This window comes from Python bivittatus, unplaced genomic scaffold (genome assembly GCF_059951505.1).
Source record: "Python bivittatus isolate LINGU-HERP-01145 unplaced genomic scaffold, Pbiv_v1 ctg000020_np1212, whole genome shotgun sequence".
Classification (NCBI taxonomy): Eukaryota; Metazoa; Chordata; class Lepidosauria; order Squamata; family Pythonidae; genus Python; species Python bivittatus.
The window spans coordinates 45,226,531-45,251,375 of record NW_028277030.1 but is presented as its reverse complement, the minus strand read 5'-3'; the positions used below and the strand labels follow the sequence as shown (position 1 = coordinate 45,251,375).

General features: G+C 37.4%; 1 protein-coding gene across 1 annotated transcript in view; it reads right to left on the bottom strand.

Annotated features, from left to right (window-relative positions):
- Nucleotides 1–8,961: 8,961 nt before the first annotated feature.
- Nucleotides 8,962–24,845, bottom strand: part of MEI4 (meiotic double-stranded break formation protein 4) — a 52,719-nt gene continuing 36,835 nt past the window's right edge. The window contains exon 5 of the mRNA XM_088150712.1: nucleotides 8,962–10,228. Coding sequence (XP_088006838.1) covers nucleotides 9,971–10,228 — 258 coding nt within the window. The 3' untranslated portion in view covers nucleotides 8,962–9,970. The remainder of the gene's footprint in view (nucleotides 10,229–24,845) is intronic.

The window sequence follows — 24,845 nt, the reverse complement described above, 5'->3', positions numbered from 1 at the left end:
AGACAGTGTATTTCCTGTAAAATTTTGATCTGTCCTTCCTCCAAGGAGGTCAGGTAGCATATGCACTTCTCCCTCTTTCCCCATATTATTTGCATAAGAACCCTATGGGGTTCGTAAGCCTGGAGGCTTGGCCAAAGTAAGGATGCACAAACAGAGATGTTCGGCTGTGGAGAAACTATGCTTTTTACGAGCATTGCTCTCTCATGCTTTTGCAATAGCTGAAGGGCCTTTTGAACTGTTTATCAAGAAATAATACTTGCAAAACAAGCAAACCCCAAACCCCGTGTTTGGCTCTAACTGCTATGTTTGGAGGTGTTGTTTCTTAACTGTTCAAAGCACTTGAGAGCAAAGATGCTGCAGCTCTGAAAATGTTGCTGATTTTGAAGACTTGGCAAATACCTGATAGTTCACTGCATCTGGAGAGGAGGTCAAAGCGTCTGGATTTAATAATTAAGACTTAATTCTGCAAACCTGAGTTTTACCTCCCTCAGTTTTTCTACTTTTTTATTCCACATAGCTTGATTATTTGTTTCAGGGCTGATGATAAATACCAGGGTAAGGATAAGATTAGTGGCTCCTATCAATGATTTAACAGAGGGCCTGCCCATATTGCAGACATCTACTGTATGTTGCCCTTGTTTCCAGAACTGGCTCTCCATTGTTTGACCCTAACCTTAAATCTGACATTCAGATTTCATACCCACTCAAACGCTTTCAAGGTAATACATGCAGTGAGCTATATGATTGGAAGAGATTGACAGAATGCCATCAGAAGCACCAACAAAACAGGAACTATTGCTACAATCGATTATTTAAATGGAGTTTTAAAGATTTCAAACCCATTCTCATGCTGGATTCCCTTAAACAATTCTGTAAGGTTAGTGATATTAAAAGATAAGTATGCCCTCAAGTCAAGCTTAACTCTTGGTGACTGGATCCACGCAGCTTCCTTGGCAGTATAATGAAAGAGATTTGCCACTGCCTGAGTTTGGTGACATTAGCCTTCCCATATTGCTGATGGGATTATGCTGAGGGCACATACCTATGGCCATAGCCCATCTTCACATAAGGGGTATCCTATTGTATAGCTCTTTTACATTACTTCTCAATATTAAAGTATTATATCATGGACTAGTATTTGAGCATCCAAGGCTGTACATGTGCCCACCTTAATTAATATGAACTGCATCCTGGTCATGTAGGGCCTCTTTGGGGTCAATATAACTAAAAATACCACACAGGATATACACTGTGTAGAAATTGAGAATTTTCTCCCCTTCCTCTAAGGGGTGGTGGTTGAAGTCATATAGAAGATAATGTAATAAAAGATAAAACTTAATGTAACTTCCTCATTTTTCTACTCTGAGAGGGTAGACTGTACCAATAGAGGTGAATATGTGTAGCTCAGGGTTGAACTGTGGAGTCCTTGGGGTTCTCTGAGCTTGGTTCTTTTCTTGCAAACGTTTCATTACCCGGCTAGGTAACCTCTTCAGTACTGGAATGGGATGGGGTTTGCTCTCTGTTTATATACTGTGGCATGCCCTGCCAGTGTTGGTGGGGGTTATTTTTGTCCCTCTGGTAGTTCCTTGATTAGGGTATTGTTCACTGCTTGATTGTGTGTCTGGTGGTAACCTCTGCTTATCTGGGTGGTGATTACTGATGAGATGTTCTGGTCTTTTGTTTTCGATTGTCTCTTTTGAACAGTGTGTAGATGCTGTTTATCTCTGTGTGTCTGTTAATTGCTGCCTTGTCTGAATACCAAGCTTCCAAGAATTCCCTTGCATTTTTGGATTTAGCTTGGTCTAAAATGCTGAGAGTTTCCCAGTTAAAACTATGGTTAAGGCTGCCCATGTGTTGTGAGATTAAGGAGTTTTCATCATGTCTTCTGACTGCTAGTTGGTGTTCGTGGACGCCCTCTGCCAGCCTTCTGCCTGTCTGTCCTACGTAGTGTTTGTTGCAGTCCTTACACTGTATTTTGTAGATGACTCCTGTTTTTTCTTCTTGTGCTACTGGGTCTTTTGGTTTACTTAAGATATTTTAGAGGGCTTTAGTTGGTTTGTGTGCCACGGAGATGCCATGTGGTTGTAATAGTCTGTTGGTGGTTTCTGAGACGTTTCTGATGTATGGCAGTGTGATCCTTTTCATAGCTTGTGTTGGTTGTCTTGTAGTAGGTTGAGTGGTCAGGTACTTTTTGATAAAGTTGCGTGGATATCCATTTTGTTGGAAGATGTTGTATAGGTGGTCTCTTTCCTTTTTCTGCTGTTCTGGGTTGCTGCAATGTGTTTGTGCTCGCTTGAATAATGTTCTTACACAGCTCCTCTTGTGGGAGGTTGGGTTGTTGCTATGGTAATGGAGTACTTGATTAGTGTGGGTTGTCTTCCAATAAACTTGGGTTTCTAGTTTGCTGTTGTTTCCTCTGCTGATGAGGATATCCAGGAAGGGTAGTGTGTTGTTGTTTTCTTCCTCTCTGGTGAATTTTATTCCTTTGAAGACGTTGTTGATGGTTTCATGTGTCTTCTCTAGTCGCTCCTTTTTTATTATAACAAAGGTGTCATTTACATACCAGATCCACACTTTAGGTTGTATGCGGGGAAGTGCTATAGCTTCTAGGCATTGCATTACAATATCTGCTATGAGTCCTGACAGCGGTGATCCCATGGGTGTGCCTCTGATTTGTTGGTATATTTGTCCATATCACCCAGATAAGCAGAGGTTACCACCAGACACACAATCAAGCAGTGAACAATACCCTAATCAAGGAACCACCAGAGGAACAAAAATAAAACCAAACCAAACCCATACCCCCACCAACTCTGGCAGGGCATGCCACAGTATATAAACAGAGAGCAAACCCCATCCCATTCTAGCACTGAAGTTGTTACCTAGCCAGGTAATAAAACGTTTGCAAGAAAAGAACCAAGCTCAGAGAACCCCAAGGACTCCACAGGGTAGACTGTATATATCATTCTGAGATATTTTATTTATTCTTTCCTACAGGCCACTGAATGCCAGGAGTTGGATAGCTTCTAGGGCTAATGCATTGTATAGTCAGATAACGTGTATTTCTCCATGAGTTCAGCTTCTGATAGAGAGTTTGAGCCCCACAGAAAAAGATCTGGCTGTGTATATCTGATGAGCCCCAATAAGGAAGAAACAGGTCATGTACTGCCTCCTGGTGGCCAACAAAAATGCAAACAACATATATGCATCCCATCACACACATATTATACTCATTCCTTTGAGCTCATGCTTTCCTAATCCTTGCTCCTCCTTCCTTGCAGCCCACTCCAGATCACCATTTCCCTGCTACTAGTAAATGCTTCCTACTGGCCATCTTCTGCCAGCCAGCTGGTTAACTAACCCAGAGAAAAGGCAAAACCTAAGTGTCAGTTTCAGTTGCCTACATATCATTTGACTTAGTAACCCAATACCTAGCTAAGAGACAGCAGTTAGCCAATCTCAAAAAGCTAAGCAGAGATATACCTGATAAGTACTTAGATGGGAGACCACTGAGAAATACCAAACTGTAGACTAAACTTGGGAATTTAAAAAAAACCCTAGAAGGTGGTGGTGGCAGCGAACTTCTATAATGCTAAAACTGCAAGGATGTGCCTATGATGTCAACAAGAATCAAGTTCAACTCTCAGACTTTATATTAACGATCTGACTGTATATACTATAGAAGGATAGCCATGTTAGTCTATGGAATTTTATTAAAGGGCATAAGCTTTTGTGAGCTGTAGCTCACATCATCAGATTGATGAAGCTTATGCCTTTTAATAAAACGTGTTTCTCAGAAAAGATGCTTCCAGATTCCTTCGGATTCTTAACCATCTCATTACTGATATGCAAAGCAAATACATGAAAGCCAAAGGAGGCTAAGCATGAGCAAGGTATTGGGTTACTAAGTCAAATGATAGGACTTCAGAGGAAGTGACAGCAGAAACAGAAATATATATGAGCTACACTGGAAACTGGTAACCTGATTATATTAATCAGTATTGCCATCAGGGATCCATATATCTATTGCGAGGACATAGATAATGAAAGAGAAAATCCAGCTTAGAATAAAAAAGAACTGCTCATCTATTGCTTCTTCTGTATGTGGGATAGAGTGCACTGATACCCAGCCATTGATCTTTAGGTTGAGTAGTAGCTCTAGTAGAGCTTAGAAGAGACCCATGCTATATTCGTCTGTGTCACCTGAGACCTGCTGGCAGTACACAGAATTGCATCTATGCTGCCTCCTCTGAAACCTTTTATGAAAGCTAATTATGTGCTGAGAATGCTTCCATACTTTCATGTAGAAATTGTGATGAAATGAACTCCCTCATGCACAAGGGTTCCTATTTGGTCCCACTATCAATAGTACATGTTGGGAAGCATTAAGAGGCTTTACGTTGATATGCATATAGTCTTGCACACGAGAAAGGATCCTAAGGGTACAAAATGCCTCCTTGATGGAGAAGCCCTCTAAATATAATTGGTAAACCTGTAGATTCCATTCTCCTAACCTTGACTCATTTGCCTGCTCACTAAATGTACAGTTAGGCAGAGAACATGGCCAGCACCTGGCTGATTTGAGTCAGGTCATGATAAACTGTAAGTGGAGCCGTGTTTCTCCCAATGTGTGAAAAGTGTTTGAACATCTGTGATGCTGAATTTCTAACCTAAGAGTCCTTTTCTTTGGCATATTTGATAATTCTTCCAGGTGGCATCATTATTACGGATCATATTCAGTAGGACTCACACAGTGCAATAAGGGCAAGCACAGAAAGTCTTTATTAGGCGTTGCCCTGCTTATTAGACAGTCCCCAGCTGACAAGAAACGTCTCCTCTTGCTATGGGGAGAAGTTTAATTATCCTGAAGAAACAAACAGCATCAACAGAATGAGTGGCCACTGTCATTCTCAAACCATTGCCTCAGTGCAACTCTGTAAATACCTTAATAGTGTCTCAGCGAATCAATCAAAAACAACAAAAGGTAATTTGGGCTAGGAAAGCAGGACTTGAATGATCAGTCTCTAAAAAATGGGATATAGGTTGGCACAGAGAAGAGCTACCAGGACTCATTAATTATAGTCCTCCTAGTAGCCTGATGGTTCACTTTTGCAAGATTTAAATGCTATAATGCATGGGTAAGATTTTATTTAGGAAATCCTACATATGCTTTTAGACATTAGTCCTAAGAAATATATCTGTTAACAGTGATAAATGTGACATACTATTCTTGCATGGTTTTGTTTGAAACCAGTGACATTTCAGTTAGAAGTGGCCAGTGAAGGTTTGATAGCTTCCTCCTAATAGCTATATTGAAATGCAAAAGAAAGAACACAGGTTTGTTGTCTGAGGACAGGAGGAATAGAATTGATGGGTAGAAATTGCATGGAAACAATTCCCAACTAAATAGTAGGAGAAGTATAGAGTTCTCACGCTTCCCACCTCAAATTAGATGGTGCGGAATGAGAGGGCTCTGCAGAATGAATGAATGAATGAATGAATGAATGAATGAATGAATGAATGAATGAATGAATGAATGAATGAATGAATGGTGTCTGCATGCAAGCCTAAATCGCTTATCCTTGTCCTAGTTGCTTCCTGCGGTGAATGGGGTAGATGTGAGTTATTTCTAAGATTCTTTTCTTACTCTAAAGTTACTGCCCTGTCAGAGGCAGATATTTCTCATCCTCTGCATTACCTCAGTGAAAACTATACCACATTCAGCAGAATCAGACGGTGTAATTCTTGCTTCTCTATTCCACTGTAGATTGCACATGGCAACAGGTGTCACATGTTTGAAAGCTCCTTGATATATAATTCTCTATCCTGGGACAATTCACATTTCCATTACAGGTGGTCCTTGTTTAGCAACTGCCTTGGACAGTAACCATTCACAGTTACAATGGTGATGAAAAAAGTAACTTTTATGACAAATCCTCACATTTGCGACCTTCTGTAAAGCAAAGGAAAGCTGAAGGAAGATTGTAAGCACAGCTGCAGCTTCACTTAGTGATCATTTCACTTAACGACCTAGTTGCCAGTCCCAGTTGTAGTTGCTAAACAAGGACTACCTGTAAATGATTTTTTCACATTGAGATAAAACTTCCCATTATTTGTTAATTATCATTTAAGCAACTCTGTTAATTGGAACTAAGAGCACATAAAGGTATCATAAATTTTTAAAATTGATAGACATATACAAACAAAAGCATAGTGAGACAAAAAATAGATTGTGGTGAGATAAAGGGCTGTCACTAAATGTTACAAAGAATACAGTGAAATCTTTTCTTCCCAGGGTAAAGCAAATAATCAAAAGAATGAAAGGTAAGAAAAATAATTATCTTTGAAGATGATGTGCTGACATCTCTGAGTATTTAAAATGTCTGCAATATTTCTCAGATTTATTGAAGACCTGGAGTAAACAAGAATTGTCAGAAACACTTACTGTGATATACTTGATTGACATATACTTCTTTATACTGCTTGCTGCAATTATTGCCTTAAGTAACTCTTATACTATGATGAAAATTTGTTTAGGAAGATTTCCTTGCCTATTTTGAACAAAATTAAAAGTGCCAAAAATATTCAGGATTAGATTTAAGTAATTTCATTTCTGACTTCCTAGAATATCAGTTCTGACAGAACCTTTGGTGGGAGAAGGGAAGCAGAAAGAAAATTGAGGCTATCCAGAATATATAACAGTGTTGGAGTCCTCTGTGATACAAAATGTATTATTTTGGGAAAATACTCCCCACACCATGGTTGCAGTATTCCAGTTGCTTAAATTTAATATATAAGACAAAAACTTCTTGCATTGTAAATCTAGGATTTGCCAATGGGGCACAATATTGCTCCTTGGCCTGCCAAGCCAATCTGTGAGTTATAAGATGCTGATGCTGATGCTGATGCTGATGCTGATGCTGATGCTGATGCTGATTCTTCTTCTTCTTCTTCTTCTTCTTCTTCTTCTTCTTCTTCTTCTTCTTCTTCTTCTTCTTCTTCTTCTTCTTCTTCTTTTCTTCTTCTTCTTCCTCCTCCTCCTCCTCCTTCATCAGCATCAGCATCATGTTTAGAAACAAAAGAGCCAAGAGGAAAAAGGGAGGAGCTGGAATGTCTCATTTCATATCTTTGCAGCTTCTACTTTCCTGCAAAAAAGACATCTAGTTGAAAACCTGAACAGAAAATGATTTACTGCAAAATTCTTCTGCAGTTTCCAGGTTTTCTCTGATTTCATCTTCTATTGCATTTGAAGGAATGCAGACTGGAACTGAGTAGCACATCATTTGTAATCTATAGGGAGCATCCTTTTTATTTATTTTACTTCTCCATTTTGTCCATAGATTGAGTGGCAGACTCCCATGTCTGCTTAATGAGCAACAGTAGTTTGATAGGAAGCATGTTATGCTGACCTCAGAATCAAGGCTGATTTTCAGAACTAGCATGCTAAGAGAAAGCTGAATCTAGTAGGATAGCTGTTTTATCTGTCAGTGTACCCAGGCTATGTTCTCTGATATAAGGTGTAAGTGGTTTTAGAGCCTCGCAAGATAAAATATTTAATTGCTGTCAAAAATGTTTAATTTGATGATCTGATCTTACTTTAAATGATCAGGAGTAATTTATCCTAGCTCAGTGAAAGAATTTGGCTAATTATCCCCTTTGGCTATAAATACAAGGGTTATTGGAATATGTTACCACTTTGGTTGAGTAATTGACTCCACTCCATTTTTGTGTTAATGATTCTCTCATTAACTAAAGAAGTTTAATGATAAAAACAATTAACAGTGAGCATAAAATGAAATGTGAACAACAACCGCATAACTGAATTATTGAACTGAATAAATTTATCTTGGCAAGAAAATGAAAGTTAAAGCTACAAGGATCACCCAAGCCATGGAATTTCCCATGGGTCTCCAGATGTTTGGATGCAATTTCCACCAACACCTAAAGCTGCCACTCTAAACTTTTGCTGCTGTCAGTGGTTACCCTGACTTTTGTAGCCCAAATAGGACAACTGTCCTCTCACCCCTGTTCATATTGGGCAGGACTGATGGGAAAGATAGTTCATCATAAGACACAGGCAGTTTGAAATGGAACAGAAGAACACTGAAAAGCAAAGAAGAAATGAGGTTATGAGAGACAAAGTGATATGTTCTCTGATAGTGAAGGCAAATATTGGAAAGCTACCACAGAAGATAGAGTGATGAGTATCAGCAAATGAATGGTCAAAGAGTTTTGTATAAAAATCTGTCTTTAGCAAGTTGATATACCATATATAGACTCTAAATAGGGGGAAATGTTTAGCCTGCAATAATAAAAATCCACTAATTTCAGATTTTTTAATGCAAATAGTTGCATTATTTTTAAAAGCCATTCACATAATTGCTTAGGGTGAGAATAGTGTTGCATCTCTCTTGTCCTTTATTCTCTGCTGCAGTTTAGGTACCCTCTTATAATTTTAGACAGCTAATTTTAATAGAACAATGCCTTCATTCCATTTTTCTCATTAATCTTGATTAATTTTGAAATGGCTAATGGCTAATGTACACATACTGTATGTGGATAAGCTGCCTGAAAGATCTTTTTAAAAACAGCAGAACTGCCAGCTATTCAGAAACTTACTTTATACTGCCTTTGCAAAAACTGGCTGAGGCATCGGGTCCTTCTACTTAATAGTGCAATCTATGTGATACGCTTCCACTAGTTATGGGGGATGTCTGGAGTAATAGAGGGTTTTGATTCAGTAGTTGTAAAGTGTAGATCTTTCCTAGCTATGGATATGCCAGTCATTTATTTCTTGGAGAAAGAGGGGAAAACGTTTACTCTTTTGACCTTGTGTTGCAATTTGAACTTAAAATGTCCTTAAACTGTATATCTCAGCTAAGAGTTAATATTCTCTAGAGACTTGTTTTGAAAAGGCAGTAAATTGATGACTGCAGAGAATCAATCAGAAATGGAATTTACATCAAAAAGCCAAACTGTGGCATAATTAATTATGCTCAGTTAAGGTACCATTCTGAGAAATTTAAAAACAGAACACTTGATAGAAAAAAAAATCAATTTTGAATCCACATTTATATTGCTTATCACAAGATGTTTTAGGATACAATTCCTCATCCAGTAATTAAAGTTGAAGAGGAAGGCCATTACATACATACATATTCAGCATTCCCTTTCTCCATCGTAGAATTATCATTTTGGATGACTCAATATTAGTTATATTAGAATAAATTGCAATTTACACAACTACAGTTTATTTATATATATGAGTAAAAAAGTATTTTTATTCAAAACCATTCATAATGCATACCAAAAGAAAAAAAAATAGCTAGTGAAACTTTTTCACTATCAGTCTTGCAATAAAAGTCATATAGTTACATAACTATAAATACCAGTCTAAACATCAGCAAGGATTACACGCTTGATTTATAAAGTAAACAATATGATTGTCCAATTGTTATACCTTGTAGATATTTAATGGTCACATTGAAGAATGTGGAAAAGTACTTAGTGCTTTCCAATAGAAAATAGTTTAGAACTTTTTCCTGAAAGCCGCTGGGTGGGAAAAGATAACCTACAAGTAACAGTTCCTAATCAAGAAGACTATTCAGAAAGCTAAAACTTAACTGTATGGGGGGGGGGGGCTCTTAAATTGGTGCCCTTCATTGCACTACAATTTTAAATACTCTAATCTTTAATATTTGAGCTCATAACTTCAGAGGTAATTTTTAATATCAGAGCTAATCTGCCTTATTCAAAGGAACCTTTATAAACATTAAATTTTAGCCATACAAAAACATCCTTTACCTTTGTCATCATGAAACTGCCAAACACCCACTCAAGTAATATCTGACACCAACAGAATGAAAAATTGTTATCACTTTTGCTACCAAGCATCATTCTCATTCACTGGAGAATTTTTAGTTGCTGCTTGCTTCTTTCTTAGCTGGAATATGTACTGCTGAAAAGCTGGTCAGTTTCTTCCTCCCATTTCTATCTGTGCTGCATTCAAAAGTGTACCTAGGCGCCATAAATAAAGACAGAACAAGGGAAACTCCTCAGAGAGATGGAAGATAGCTTGATCAAGGTCCTGCAAAAACTTTTTCTTCTCTTTTTCCTCATAACCAAGACTGGTTTTATTCTTTTGCTCTGTGTGTGTTTCAAGAAGCTGTTCCAAAATGCTACATAGAAAAAAAATATTTTCATATTGTACACTGTATTTGGCTTGAATCTGGGATGGGAAGAAAAAAGACGAATAATAGGATCAGTATAAAAAATATTGTGTACAGTAGCTTGGAAGAAAAGGAACAGGATATATGATTACTTTATACATGCATTATGCAATATGATGATATACCACCAATAGCATGTACAGACTGCACTGAAAAACACTGTGTGAAGTAATGTTTAATCTATTGGTGGTATTTAATTTATGGTGGGTCATTCACCAAGGTGGTACTACTACTCAGTGCTGTTGCAATCAATGATAATAAACAAATGCAGATTTGAAACAATCTCTAGAAAAAAATATGGTATAGATACAGTGCATTAATTAAACAAGAAAAAAAATCACATTGATTTACAGGAGACAGATCACTAGATTTTCTTTCTTTTTAACAGATTAATGAATATGAACGAAAATGTTTGGCCACATCAAATTAAAGTAGTAGTATGAGGAAACCACAAGTATCTTCATTAATTGATAATGCATACATTTCTTCAGCCCCCATTTCAACATAGCTTTTTTACTAATGTAAATGCATTGATTTATTGAATAGTGTCAAAGTGTGCTTTTGTTGAATAATAATGAAGCAAATGCTTTGAATATGGATTTCATTTTCTGAAAAGACAACCTAATGGGATGAAAATGGGGTAGAACACCAACATTCTGAATTTATTTAGACTGAAAACCGGGAGTTCATCTATTTTTGTAAGATTAAGATTTTTAACAATGTCTCTCTTGACAGATAACTTCGTAAACTTCCAAAGAAAGTAGTTACACAACTTTTCTAACCTATTATTGTTTCTATATTGTTTTCTACAACTGGAGTAAATCTGCTTTACTCATGTAAGAACCACATATATTGCAAGTTATAAGATTATAACATTATAAGATTACTCTTACAATGCTGGGATTAACTTTTTCCCAGTATATAGTCCCTCTTCTGAGGATGTTTAATAATTTTCCCCTTTGGTTAATTAGATCAAATTTAATTTCCCATGATAGCTGTTGCTGCTCTTCCTCCTCCTCCTCAAAATAACATCAAGAGATACGATTATACAGCTCCTACAGAAAGTGTAATTAATTTAATTCAATTATGCCCTCTCTGATACACACTTGTACAGGTTAAAACATTTTCCCCTAAAAGTGTCATTTTCAAATACAGAAAAAAAGTATGGGCAGGATGAATATATTAAAAAATGCTGTTTCTCAATTGTTAAATTGTTAAGTTTTGTTTCCAGTAAGATGGGTCTTTAAGATATCAATTCATAAGAAGAAAAAAGTGCATGGACATAAAAATGTTTTTTTGTAACAGCTCAGTTTCTACTGAATACTTTAAATAGTTTTAAAGTTAATGTTTTTAAATGAAATTCTGAAATGTATTTTGATGCATATGGAAAAAATATTGATAATAGTTGTGCAGGTTTGACGTTATAGAGAGTAAAGATGACGACCCTGATGGAGATATGCAGGAACCTTTACCTAGGCAAAAGTGGCTTAAACATTTTTAAAGTCCAGAGTAACAAGATAACATTCAGAAATGGCTCAGGCAGATGGTTCCCTAATTTACTGGAATATACAGTAAAAGGGGAATTAGTCTTGCAAAATTCTGTTATTATAGCCAATCTCATTAAAAGTAGTTTAGTTTTTCTGTGGAGTTGATTTCCTTGCCTGGTCTACCTAATGGGGCTGACACAGGTTGTGCCTTGATGCAATGGTGGATACATGGGTACAAGAAAGTGAGCCTTAACTCTGATAGGTTAGAGATCCTATAAATAGGTGTATCTGACTCTGGGAAAGAGCACGCCTGTTCAGGGTACAGTTGTACTCCCTGGCAGAATACGTAATTCACTGGAAATGCTGACAGAAACACGATCATAGAGGTCTGGGTGGCTGCAGTGGCAGTGACACTGATTGGTATACTAGCTATTGTCATTCTTGGTTAGGAATAGCTTAGTGACAGTGACCCATATGCTGGTAACCTATTGTTTCAGGTACAGTCATGGGATACATGGGGGGCTACCATTACAGATGGTATGAAACTGTAGCTTCTGAAAAATGCAGCAGCAAGGCTCTTGGGTAAAAGCATGCAGCTTCTTCCATACAGCACCACTTATAAAAGAACTATATTGGATGTAGTTTGTTATTAAGTCAGGTTTTAATTAATGAGGATAACTCAGAAGCCCTAAGCAACTTATAGGATCAGACTATCTTAACCTCCTCCTATAGACATATAACCTCCTCCTTCACTATTCTGAGAAGCATCAGTGAATCGTCTGGCTGTGCCACACACTGCATCAGTCACAAAGATGGTCTTTTCAGTTGTGGTACCCACCTTTTGGAATAATGTCCCCCTTTGCATATAAATTATAAACCAATTTAATTTCAATTCAGATATACGTTAAAGACAGTAACATTGAAATGATTGAAGCCCACAGAAATTCAGCAGAATGGGTCAACATGAATAAATGGGAAATACAGTAAAATGTTACATTTCAAGTGAAATATGCTCTGTTATGCCCACTTCTGACAATGAAAAATACTCTTTTAAGTATTTTTTTTTTTAACGAGCAAGACCAAAAAGAACATCTCTATTTTATCATAGAACATAATTTAAAATACAGTGGCTAACTGGGATGTCTGTAAGGTGTGGTCAAGAAAGAGAGTAGCCAGGAAGGTGTGATTGAAGCTCTGCCTGTTTTTTGTGTGTGTCACGTGTGCAACACGCATAAAAAAGGGGCAGAGCCTCAATTGGCCCACTGTGGCTGCTATCTTGACATTCTGACCATGTGGGCAGCCCTGCTAGCTAAGACAAAGTATAGAAAAACTGAAATACTATATGGGAAAATGCTAGCATGCTTGAAGTGACCATCTTTCCAGCATGTCACCCTCATCCTGGAGAGCTGATGCAGACCTACAGCTCTAGCAAGAAGACGGCATTAAATTCTTTCTTGTAGTACGGATCGAGCAGCTTACTAAACAGACTAAGTATTTGTCCACTATATACTTCTCTAGCCGTTTGTGAAAAAACAGAGAGAATTGCTGTGGCAGCGTGTCAAATTTAAGGGGGGGGGGCGTTTAAAATTAGGTCAGTAGGGAAAACACTATCGCAATGCTAAATCAAACCAAAATTAGTCAGGTGATAGATGGCTGGATGAACTAAACATGTATTACAAATACTGTCGATTGTAATATTACTTATCATTACACCATGCCTCTTAGGATAACTCCTTACAAAACCACTTACAGAAACTGAGGTATGTATAAAAGAATAAAATAAAATAAGATGTCAGCTTCTGCCACTTGGCCTGGGGTGGGGAGGGAACATCTCAAGCAGGCAGATGGCTAGCCCCATAGTGGCCGGCTGTCCCCGCCCTGATTTTCCATCTTCTTGGATTTTTTGTTTCTAGTATTGTTTTAATTGTATATATGGGATGTATTTTATATATATTTATAGTTTTAATCTCTTTGTAACCCACCCAGAGTCCCCTATTGTAGGAAATCCAATAAATAAATAAAATAAAAATAAATAAATATGGTACAAAACCTAGCGTGCAACACAAATAACAAAAGTAACAGCACCAAAAAATACTTATCATTATGCCATCCACTGTGTATTACAGTGGATATATCTTCAGTATGGATACAGCTTCATCCCTTCGTGCAATAAAGACACTAATATTGCTGAGTCATGTTTGTGAGCTTTCTCTCCTGGTAAGCGAATTTCTCAGGGTTCTTAATATCCGGAAACGTGAGATTTACAGTTTTGTCTCTGTGAAGCCTGATAGGAATTATCCAGCTGCAAATGCTGTAATATGAGCAAGTGACTAGACCGATGCAGAAGAGACTGAGAAATCCACCCCATGCTGCTACTACTTCTATCGCTTCTTGATCTCCCAACAAGCCGGCATCTTGACGAAAAAGTTGCTTTGAATTCTATCTTCTGGCCAGCCAGAGATTTTAGTCAGGATGTATTGATAAATCAGTCATAGATGGAGGGCGCGAGTTTGATTAGCTAGTAGAAGGAACTAAGCAGAACTGATTGGACAAGAGGCATCAATACAGTGAAGAATGGTAGCTTTCTGTGACATTTGAATTGGACCAAACAATGGACAGTTACAAAGTACACATTAGTGCAGCCTTTTCTTTGTATTTTGGATAAGAGTTTTCAGAAAGCAAAGCTTGTTTGCAGTTTATTGTTATATGAATATTTACATCTTTGTCACAGACAACAAATCGAGTCCTCAGAGGAGCTAATAGCTATTTCAAACATACTCCCCTCTGCCCCCTCCCCAGCCAGAGCAACCTGAAATCTAGAGAGCAAAGTGAGGAAAACGTTAACTTGATGTTAATTGTTTCAAGCTATGCTGCTTTCTCATTTATTTTGTGAAGATAGTAGGCAGGGCAGAACTCACAAGCAGGTCGGGAGGGGGGGAAGCAACCCATCTTATCAGCATGGAAAATTCTATGCAAAATATTAAGATTCTAAGGGAAATTACATGCAGCTCAAATTTCAAATGTATGGATTAAAAAAAGAAGAAGAAAGAAACAGGCTGAAGTTCCTCAAAGATAGAGCAGCCTAGGCAGTTATACCCAATAATCTCAAGACGACACGCCCTTTATGCCACTATTCTAATGTAATTGTTTTCAAGATTAATGAAATTACTGTAATGCTTTGTTAATAAAGCATTAAAATATTTCAGCATGGGATGTCTGAAGAAATATCTAAGCAGGACAAGGATATTTATATTGTTCTTTTACATTATTTGCCTTTCTAACAATGTATTTTGCCTAACCAGAGTGGGGCAAGGCAGAAAATGAATGTATGTTTTATGACCTGGCTTATCAAATAAAATAACCAGTAAAATATTTATCTAGTATTAAACATTTCTGTCATGATAAAACAAAACATGCAACCATTAACATGCACAGGTATTCCCTGGGTTAAGAATGCCCGGTTTATGGATGACCCATAGTTAAGAATGGAGCCTATTATAGCAGAATTTGAGTTAAATACACAATGGTTCTAGTTCATTACACAATACTACTTATATAGTATTATATAATACTGTAATATTGTTCCAGCTTACCTACAAATTTGACTTAAAGACAGACCTTGGGAACGGAAGCCATTCTTAAATTGGGGACTACCTGTACCACGAATGTAAGTTAGCATCTAATATAAGAATGGACCTCTGATGTTTTATGGCTGATTCATGCGATTATCTCCCCTAGTAGAAGAGAGATAGGCAAATGTTTGGGGCTGATAGTTTCATTTCATAGGTTGTGGGTAGTCTCAAAAATTGTGAGGGTTTCTCATTCATAAAACAGCTGCAGTGGTAGGTGTAGTGAATTCCATCCAATCTTGGCTGCTCTTGAAAAGCTAGGCACAGAGATCAGCAATGAATACCGGTGCCAAAGGATAGATTGGGAGGCTGAACAAACCTCCTGGAAGAAGGCAACGGCTTCTGTATTGTCACTAAGTACATGAGCTTGCCCAGGAAGCTATGAGGAATTGAGCTTAACAGAAAGAGACTTAATTTTTACTATGTTTGGGCAAACTGGCAACCTTCCTGCTTTGCTCTCTGGTAACCACTGCAGCTCACAGAGCAAAGGTGTTAAAAGGGGATGACAAGGCATGCCCAAAATGGGCTGTGCTGCTGCATTCTGGACGAACTGCAGCTTCCAAGTAATTTTCAAGGGCAGTCCCATATATAGAGCATTGCAATGGTCCATGCACAAGGTGAGCAAAGCGTGACTGCCTGCCTGAAGGAGCTCCCAATTCAGATAAGGGCATAATTACCACACAAAATGGAGTTGTGCAAGGGTCTTGTTAGTCACACCTGCTATCTACTCCTCAAGCAGGGATTGTGAATCCAAGATGACTCCCAAATTACACACTAGTCCCATAGCAGGAAGTGCAACCCACTCTGGTCTAGAGATGAAGGATTCTTGGTCCTGGGGGTGGGTTCCAAAAACCCACAGCCACTCAGTCTTTTCAGGATTGAGCTTGACTCTGTTCCTCCCCATCCAGTACCCACCACCACCACCTCCAGACACTTGTACAAGACCTTGACAGCATTGCCTGGTCAGTCTGGGACTGAGATGTGTAATTGGGTATCATCCCCATGTTGATAATACCTGACCCCAAGTTGTTGGAAGACCCCACCCAGTGGCCTCATGCCAATGTTAAACAGAAGGGGGTGAAATTGTAGAGCTTGGACTCAATCTCTTCCATAATGTCAAAACTGGCTAAACCTAACCACAGAGAAAGGTAAACCACCGAAATACTCAAGTTCCCCGCTCCCAATCCCTGCAGGTGGGTCAGCAGGATACCATGGTTGATGAAATGGAAATTGATTGAGAGATCAAAATAACCAGGATCGTTGCACTATCCATATTTTGGCTCTACCAAAAGTCATAAACCAATGCTGTCTCAGTATATGTTTGGACCCGAAAACCTGACTGAAAGGGGTCCAGATAATCAGCCTAGTCCAGGGCCCTCCATCTTCTGGATGAAAACTGTCCAGTACAGTTAGGTCTAGCAAAGTCCTCTTGAAGAGGGGGCATACCACCACTCCTTCAGGAAAGCAGGGATCACCCCCTCCTTCAACAAAACACATATTACAGCATGGCCCAACCACATGTCTTCTCCTGGACTGACTTCACCAACAGGAGGGACATGGATATAATAAACAGATGGTTGGATTAGCAGACTTGAGGATCCTGCTTACTTCCTCAGGAGTTAACAGGTTCTAACTTGTCCCAGCTAACCACAAAACACTGCCTCAAATTGACTTGCCCAGTTGGAGGCCAACTCTTAGTGAATCAAGGCAACTTTATTTGCCAGATGCCTAGAATATTCTTCACAGTGGCCCTGTAGATATTCCTGAGACTCATGCTTCCCTAGCAAGGTAGGAGTCACTTAAAAAGGTCTGCTGGATAGTGGAAAAACAACTATTTTTTGCCCCAATAGGGGTTTTATTGTGGCCCACTTTTGCCACAATATAACCCCTAACATGGGGTCTTACTTGAGTTCCATTATATTGCTTATCCCTGCTAAATAAATTTTATTATTTGAAACAGTTGATTGCCCTCTGTCAATACAAAACTGCAGTCTTTTCCTATACTCACTGTAATTTAATTCCCATGGGTTAACAGACCTTTTTCCTTGTGCTTTTTGGCCTTGAAGCTGGGTGGCTACTGGTTATTGATATAACTGACATCTCTGCCCTGAGAAACTATGGCTTTCAATTTAATTCCTACATCCTGAACCTATGGTAAAGAAAAGCATAGCTACCCACTTTTCCATAACAAAGAAGATCAAATAGGTAAGTATTAAAGGAGACAGTATCAAGTAAATCTGTATGGAATTTACTCCGAACAGGATAACCAGAATATCTTGCAGATCCTGAAGTCAAGGAATATATGTAAGTCTCATAATTAAAGATAGAAACTATAAAGCAAAAATAATTTAAAAACGAAATATACACATTATTAGGTTCTGTTTATTTACAGTCACATTGCCAGACACTATTAATTTGCTGTTTTAAATAAAACATTGGAAGCCATTTTAAAATGAAACAAAGCTCATGCAATTTAACATGCAATATCCATTTGCTGAGAACAATTAACCTACTTTTTGACACAAGAGTTTGAATTATACACCAAGAATACTGGAGGAAAGGCATATGCGGCACACCCATATATTTATAGCTGAAGGTTTGGAGTGTATTCAAGAATGCTGAAAGGAAGGTATGATTAATCAGCCCACTGAACAGATAGAAATGAAAACAGTCCCTGTGAAAATTAATATTAAAGCTTCCTGTCCTCCTGATATTTTCTTTATTAAAAGATTCCAGGTGGTTGAAAGTAGATTAAAGTTCTAATTCCAATTGTTATTTAACAAAAGCCTGACACAGTTTCTGCTAGTCATGCAAAATCTCTGCTGACTTGAAAAACCACTTATGCATATATATGAAAACATTAAGGTAAACTGGTAATTTCTAACTGGGCTATATCCCAAGGCAGCTATTTTGTGAAAAGGTCCATTCAACAGCCATTTTGTGAGTGCACCCATAACTTATCCTCAAAACTTCAAATATGCCCACAAGCCTAAATAGGTTGGTGACTCCTTTTATGAATTTTTTATATTTAATTGATTGCTGTTGAAAGATTGCTTAACTAGATAGGCTTTTGTTTTGATTTAACAGAACATTTCAAATGTTTTGTAATTTGTTATGGCTGTCAAGAATACTTGCTTTTTCCATCCTAAGAAGACTGTTATTTATAACAAAATAAAACAAAATTTGATAATTCCTTTCTTCTCAATAAAGTTCTTATGCATACCATTATACCCCCAAGAGGGGGATTTATGTGCATCTCTCAATAAGTACTGAAATAAGTAATGCACTATTGGTAACAATGGTGGTTCAGTGTTAAATAATGATAACAATAGTAATAATGATACCAAGAATCATATGATCTAGCTACCCATCAGCCTATTTTTTGATTACCTGGAATTTCTTTAAGTATCAGGTTCTTCTCCAACACCCTTCCCCTTCACATTGTTTGTCTAAAACATTCAAGGCTTAGCTTCATTTTTAGTGCATCCAATATCTAATATTAAGTAACTTGTTTTTCTTGTGGTTCAAGGTATTCTCAACAATTTTTGTCAGCACCACAGTTCAAAGGCATCAATATTTCTTGCTTCAGCCTTACTGATGGTTCAGATTTCACAGTATATATTACAACTGGAAAAACCATAGCTTTGACAATATAAACCCTTGAAGAAAGGGATGATATTGTTCTCTTCCATTTATGGAGCACTTTCCCGTTGTCCAGGATTTTCTCAAAAATAATACATTAAAGTTTGACCAGACCATTGCTAGTTCCTTCCGTACTCTAGCTTGCATTTTATGTGGCCACGAAGATTCAACTCATTCAGTGAAACAGGTATATCTGCATCCATTTCAAATTTCAGTCCAGTCCCTATGAAGAGCAATGTTGCTCTTCATAATTTCCTGACAGACCATATACTTTCTTGTTGAATAAGACTGAAGCGAAATAGAGGTTGAACAGTTTTGCCTTTTCTTTGTTACCTATTAGCATTTTTCTATCTTCACTGGGGAGCTCATATATTATTTTCTTCTCCTTTTCTTTTGGACTTACTTAGAGAGATCTGTTTGTTGTTGTTAGCAATCCTTCATGACCATCACCTCACCACTTCTGAACATTAACTTTCCAGACCCGCTCTCTACAGTTTATACAGTTATACAGGCTACTGTATTCATTCTTCCTTGGTGACCTGGCTTTCTTTCAATCTCCCATATGTGTCTTTTTTTTCAGATCTTCAAAAAACATTTTGTACATGCACACTGGTTTCTTCTGCTGTCCTCCATTTTTTTCTCATTTGGATTGCTTGCAATTATGCTTTTATTGTTTCTTTTTTAAGGAACTCTATTCAATCTTGAGCTCCTTTTCCCATTAGTTTCTTCCCAAGTCCTAATCATCATTTCTCTTAGTTTATTAAAATCTACTTTTTCGAAGTCCAAGATCTGTATTTGACTATGTTCAGCTTTTGTTTCCCTTAAAATTTCTAATTCAAACTGTTAAGCATCATCTTTATGGCACAGCATTGGGATACATCAGGCAACAACTTGTCAAAATTGAATCTGCCCATTCAGTCCAATACTCTAGAGATTGCCTGCTATGGTTCCCTCCTGTTGGGGGCTTCCATTTTATGCAACATTTTCCCTTTTGAGGTACAAAGGACCCCCTATTGTATAAGTATATTATATCAAAAAGAAGCCAAAATAGCATTATTCCAGTGGGCATTTGATCCTTAGCGTAACTGAAGAGCACCTTTGATGCAGTCATTTTTTAATTGTTGATTTTTATTATTCATATTTTTTAGATGTCTTTGGACTTTGCTGTACTCCACTTACAGTCCATTTGGCTTTGGGTAGGCTATAAATACTGTAAAAAGATACATTAAATAAGATCAAGAGATCCAACACTGTAGTATTATTTTGCCTTGATGTTCCTGCTACTTCCGCCATTAAGTGTTCCTTGCCATGAACCAAGGATAGTTGAACTTATTATGCCTTCTTTTAGCCCCTGAAAGAGAAAGTATTTTTCAAGGCAAGTTAGGAATTTTGTGGAAATACATGCCTGGCAGAATTTGTCTCCCAACAGATGCCAGGATAATTAAATCCTCCATCACTGCTACCTCATGTCTTATTGAAATATATATAGTACACTTTTGGATGTCACCATCCACATTTGCTGCTTGGGCAAGTGACAGTAGACAACAACAGTATTGTTTTTACTTGTTCCTTCACTTATTCTTACTCCACTCTATTACATTGCCAAATTGATTCACTTGCATTTTTTAATAATAATTTTATTAATCATTACAATTAAAAAGATAAGAAATACAAACTAAAAAAAAAAAAAGAGGAAGTGCAGAAAAAATAGAAAGAAAAATAGAAAAGAAAGAAAAATAAGAACATAATAAAGAAAAAGAAAATATATAAAGAAATGACTTCTCCCTTCATCAACAAGATATTTGTTGTTGCCGTACTCTGAACATTAGCAAACAACGGAGGCCATAAACTTTATTAAGGGTGTCCGATTTTTCTAAAGGTAACTCATTTTTATTCTAGTATGATGGTGAAATTCTTCATGGTACAACAGCCCTGGAAACATTTTAACATAGAACCCCCCCCCCCCCCCGCCACTCCACCAAGAAAGATAAAAAAGCATTGTCAATCCCTGCATTCTTAGTGAACCTAATGTAATCCTTCTTTTTTAAAGAAAAACTTTTCTAGGGACAAAGCCCAGTCTTCCTCTCAGATAAATGCAGTATTAAGCATTCAATACATCTTTTCAATTAAAGGCTAATTTAATTTAATTTAATTTAATTTAATTTAATTTAATTTAATTTAATTTTCAAGATAAACTTCACTTTTCCTAATAATGTACTTGGGTTCCTCCTCTTTGTCTCCAGAATTATATATTGTTTTGTTTTTGCTTCCTCTTGTATTAGCAGAGAAAAGGATACTTGGTCCTAAATGCAGAAGGCAAAAAAGAGTACAGATTTATTTGCTTTCCAGATCATGCGGAAAGTTGTACTCAAATTCATATAAATGGAAATACAAATACCCTTTCAGACTTTGTCTCTGAAATTGCATGTGTACTCACATTCATATAAATGGAAATACAAATACCTTTTTAGACTTCGTCCCTTAAAGTGTGTGTGTGTGTGTGCGCGCGCACATGCATGTATGTTTGGAGAGAAGCAGAAGAGTGGTTCTGTACGTGTCCCCTTTCTCTCCCCACTTTAAGTTGTTCATGTGTTCAAATGAATACCTGAATGAGATTAAAAAGCATGTTACAATAAGAACTGGTAAAATACTTATTCATTTATTTACTGTAAACATGTATATGCCAGCTATCAGAGTTGTTCTGCTTATATAAAAGTCATCCATGAAGGATTTGAGAATGTGTGTTTGTAGGCATAATATCTAGTCAAATAACCAACATTTGAACCAAAATATTTTATGGTCAGTTTAAAGATGATAAACTATGGTTTTTCATTATATCAACCAGCCTGCTTGATTCTCAGGCTTGAGTGTTCCCCTTGAGTGTTTATTCAACTGATATGTGCTGGAAAAGGAATCTGTCCTTCCAAATTTAAACTAATCATTTGACCTTGCCTTTATACATGAAAAGGACAAATTTAAATTATGCTAAATCAAGAGCAAACAAAACATCTGCTTTTATAGCTGGTTCATTCCAATAAATAATAGTTCAAAAACTAAGTTCAATTCCTTGTTTGCATATAACAGTAAACCACAGCTTAAAGCAGCAAATGAATAGTTCTTTGATCCATTCTAAAGAAGAGGAAGTAATTCAACAGCCGAAGTTTTAGGCAGGCTTGTTGATTTAGTGCTAAATTAAGGTTGCATTTGATCATTATGATTAAAAATAGGCAAGCTTTTTCCACTTTAAATGCACTGGTAATATATGATATAATGCTGCACTGTTCCTCTTTCTTTCTGATACAATGAACATAGAAAAGTGTACCCAAATGTTGTATCTTTTTGGAGTACAACCAAAAATGCCACATAAATAAGTTTCACTTGAATTAACTTGACAAAATTATTAATATTTATCAAAGTACAACATTTTCATTTGTGTCTAAGAACTAATAGATATTATCAGATATTATTATTATATTGCAGTAGTTTAGAATCTAATAAGTAAATAAGCAAATAAATATTAATGTGGCATGGAAAATCAGATAAATGACATACACCACTAATAGATTAGCTTTGCTGAAGCTGTAATTATTTCTCAAGTGATATTTTTTAAAATCTTCCAACAGACATTAGTTATCATAGTTCATACCCAGGCAGTGGAGTACAACGGGCAGATATTAAAAACGAGAATATCAATTTCAACGTTTCGTTTATCACTTTGGCACTGAAACATTTTTGTATGAAGAAAGTATTTCTAGCATTCCCCCAAAGCAGATTACATTATTCTGCTGATGTTTCAGTGATTCCACAATGCAATAAACTCTACTAGTGTTGGGCCTGAAATAAAAATCCTAACGTCAAAACTGAAATTATTCCAACAAAAGGAGAATTCTACAAAGGGTGGATTTTAAGCAGCAATTGTGTCCCGCATGCTATTTTGTGAGACTTATAATGTTGCTATGTTGTGTTAGATGCTGTGTTGTGGGGCTTAGATAAATACAGTGGTACCTCTACTTACGAACGCCCCTACTTACGAATTTTTCGAGATACGACCAGCTCCGGCCCCAAAATTTACCTCTACTTACGAACTCGCCTCTACTTACGAACCGGATCTGCAGCCATTTTCCCTGCTGCCACACGGTCGCGGCTTCCTGTGGGCGAGATCGCGGTAGCAAGGAGATGTTCGGTGAGGCTTGTGGTGTGTTTTGTGGCGTTTGGAAGGTTTTTGAGGTTTAAAAATAAAATGCATATGTTTCAGAACTGTTTAGCTGTATTTACATTGAACCTTATGGGGGAAAATTACCTCGGGGTGCGACCAAATTCGGAGGGCGGATTAGCCGTATTTACATTGAACCTTATGGGGAAATTTGCCTCATGGTGCGACCAAATTCGGAGGGCGGAACGGATTAACCGGATTTACATTGAACCTTATGGGAAACTGTACCTCGACTTGAGACCAACTCGAGTGGCAAGCAGTCACAGAACGGATTAAGTTCGTAACTAGAGGTACCACTGTAGAAGATTTTTACTAATGTGGCAATGTCTCATTTGAAAACTGGTGATGAAATATGACTGCGTGTTCATTAGCCTTTTTTATATATATAATCAGAAGACTTGTAAGATACCTTGCAATGAACTATCAACTTCTTTCTCAGTGCAGGGTCTACAATAGCTCTGAGAGAAAGTCATATAACCTCTGCTTAATGTCTCCAGTGAAGAAGAAGCCATCAAGTCCTGAGGCAGTCTGCTCCACATTCAAACCATCTTCACTATTTGAAATATTTTTAAGTCTAATGTTTAGACATTTAAAACGTCTATACTTTATTTTTAATGTTGTCCTTTCTTTTGCATGGCAGACGGATGGACATATCTTAAAACAGTCTGCATAATTGCTTCTTACGGAGTTTTAGATCCCTCACTATCCTTGATGTCCTACCTGGGAAGGGGATCAGTTTGTCAATGTCTGTTTTAAAATATGTTCCCAAGGACTATTATTTCTGTCCCCAACAGTATACTTCTGTTGATGTAGCCTACAACTGTATTTGGTTTTTTAGCACCTGCATCATAACACTGGTTCATATTATTGTGTGCTCCATTAAGACACCCAAATCCTTTTCAGGTATAAAGCTGCCAAGACATGCTTCTTTCTGTTAATTTTGGCTTTGTATTCCAGCTCAAGAAGACCTTTTAAAATCCCAATGCTTTGTCTTTTACTGTGCTAGCAATCCCTCCAACTTCTTTTGTATCTATAATTTGATAAAAATTCCTTCAACCAAGGCGATGACAGTGATTGTGTGCCCTCAAATCAATGCTGACTCTTAGTGACCACATAATCTCCAGAAGGATCTGTTCCCAGCCTGATCCTTCAGGTCTCCAACAGAGCACCCATCACTATTGTAGTAGAGTCCATTCACCTTGCTGCTGGTCATCCTCTTCTTTTCTTTCCTTCCACCTTTCCCAGCATTAGAGACTTCTCCAGAGGTCCTCACATAACGTATCCAAAGTAGGATAATTTGAGCCTGGTCATTTGTGTCTTGAATTAAAGCTCTGGGTTGATTTCTTTGATGAACCATTTGTTTGTTTTCTTGGATATCCATGGTATTCTCAGGAGTCTTCTCCAACATCAAAGTTTAAAAGCATCAATATTCTTTCAATGCTGCTTCTTCAAAGTCCAACTTTTCCTTCCATACAGTGTCACAGGGAAGCCACTGCCAGCACAATTCTGATCTTTGTAGGTACAGACATATCCTAGCATCTGAATATCTTTTCCCAGATCTTCATGGCTACCCTACCAAGTACTATTTTGAAGCATATTTCCTGACTGCTGGTTCTTTGTTGATAGCTATTCCTAAAAGGCAGAA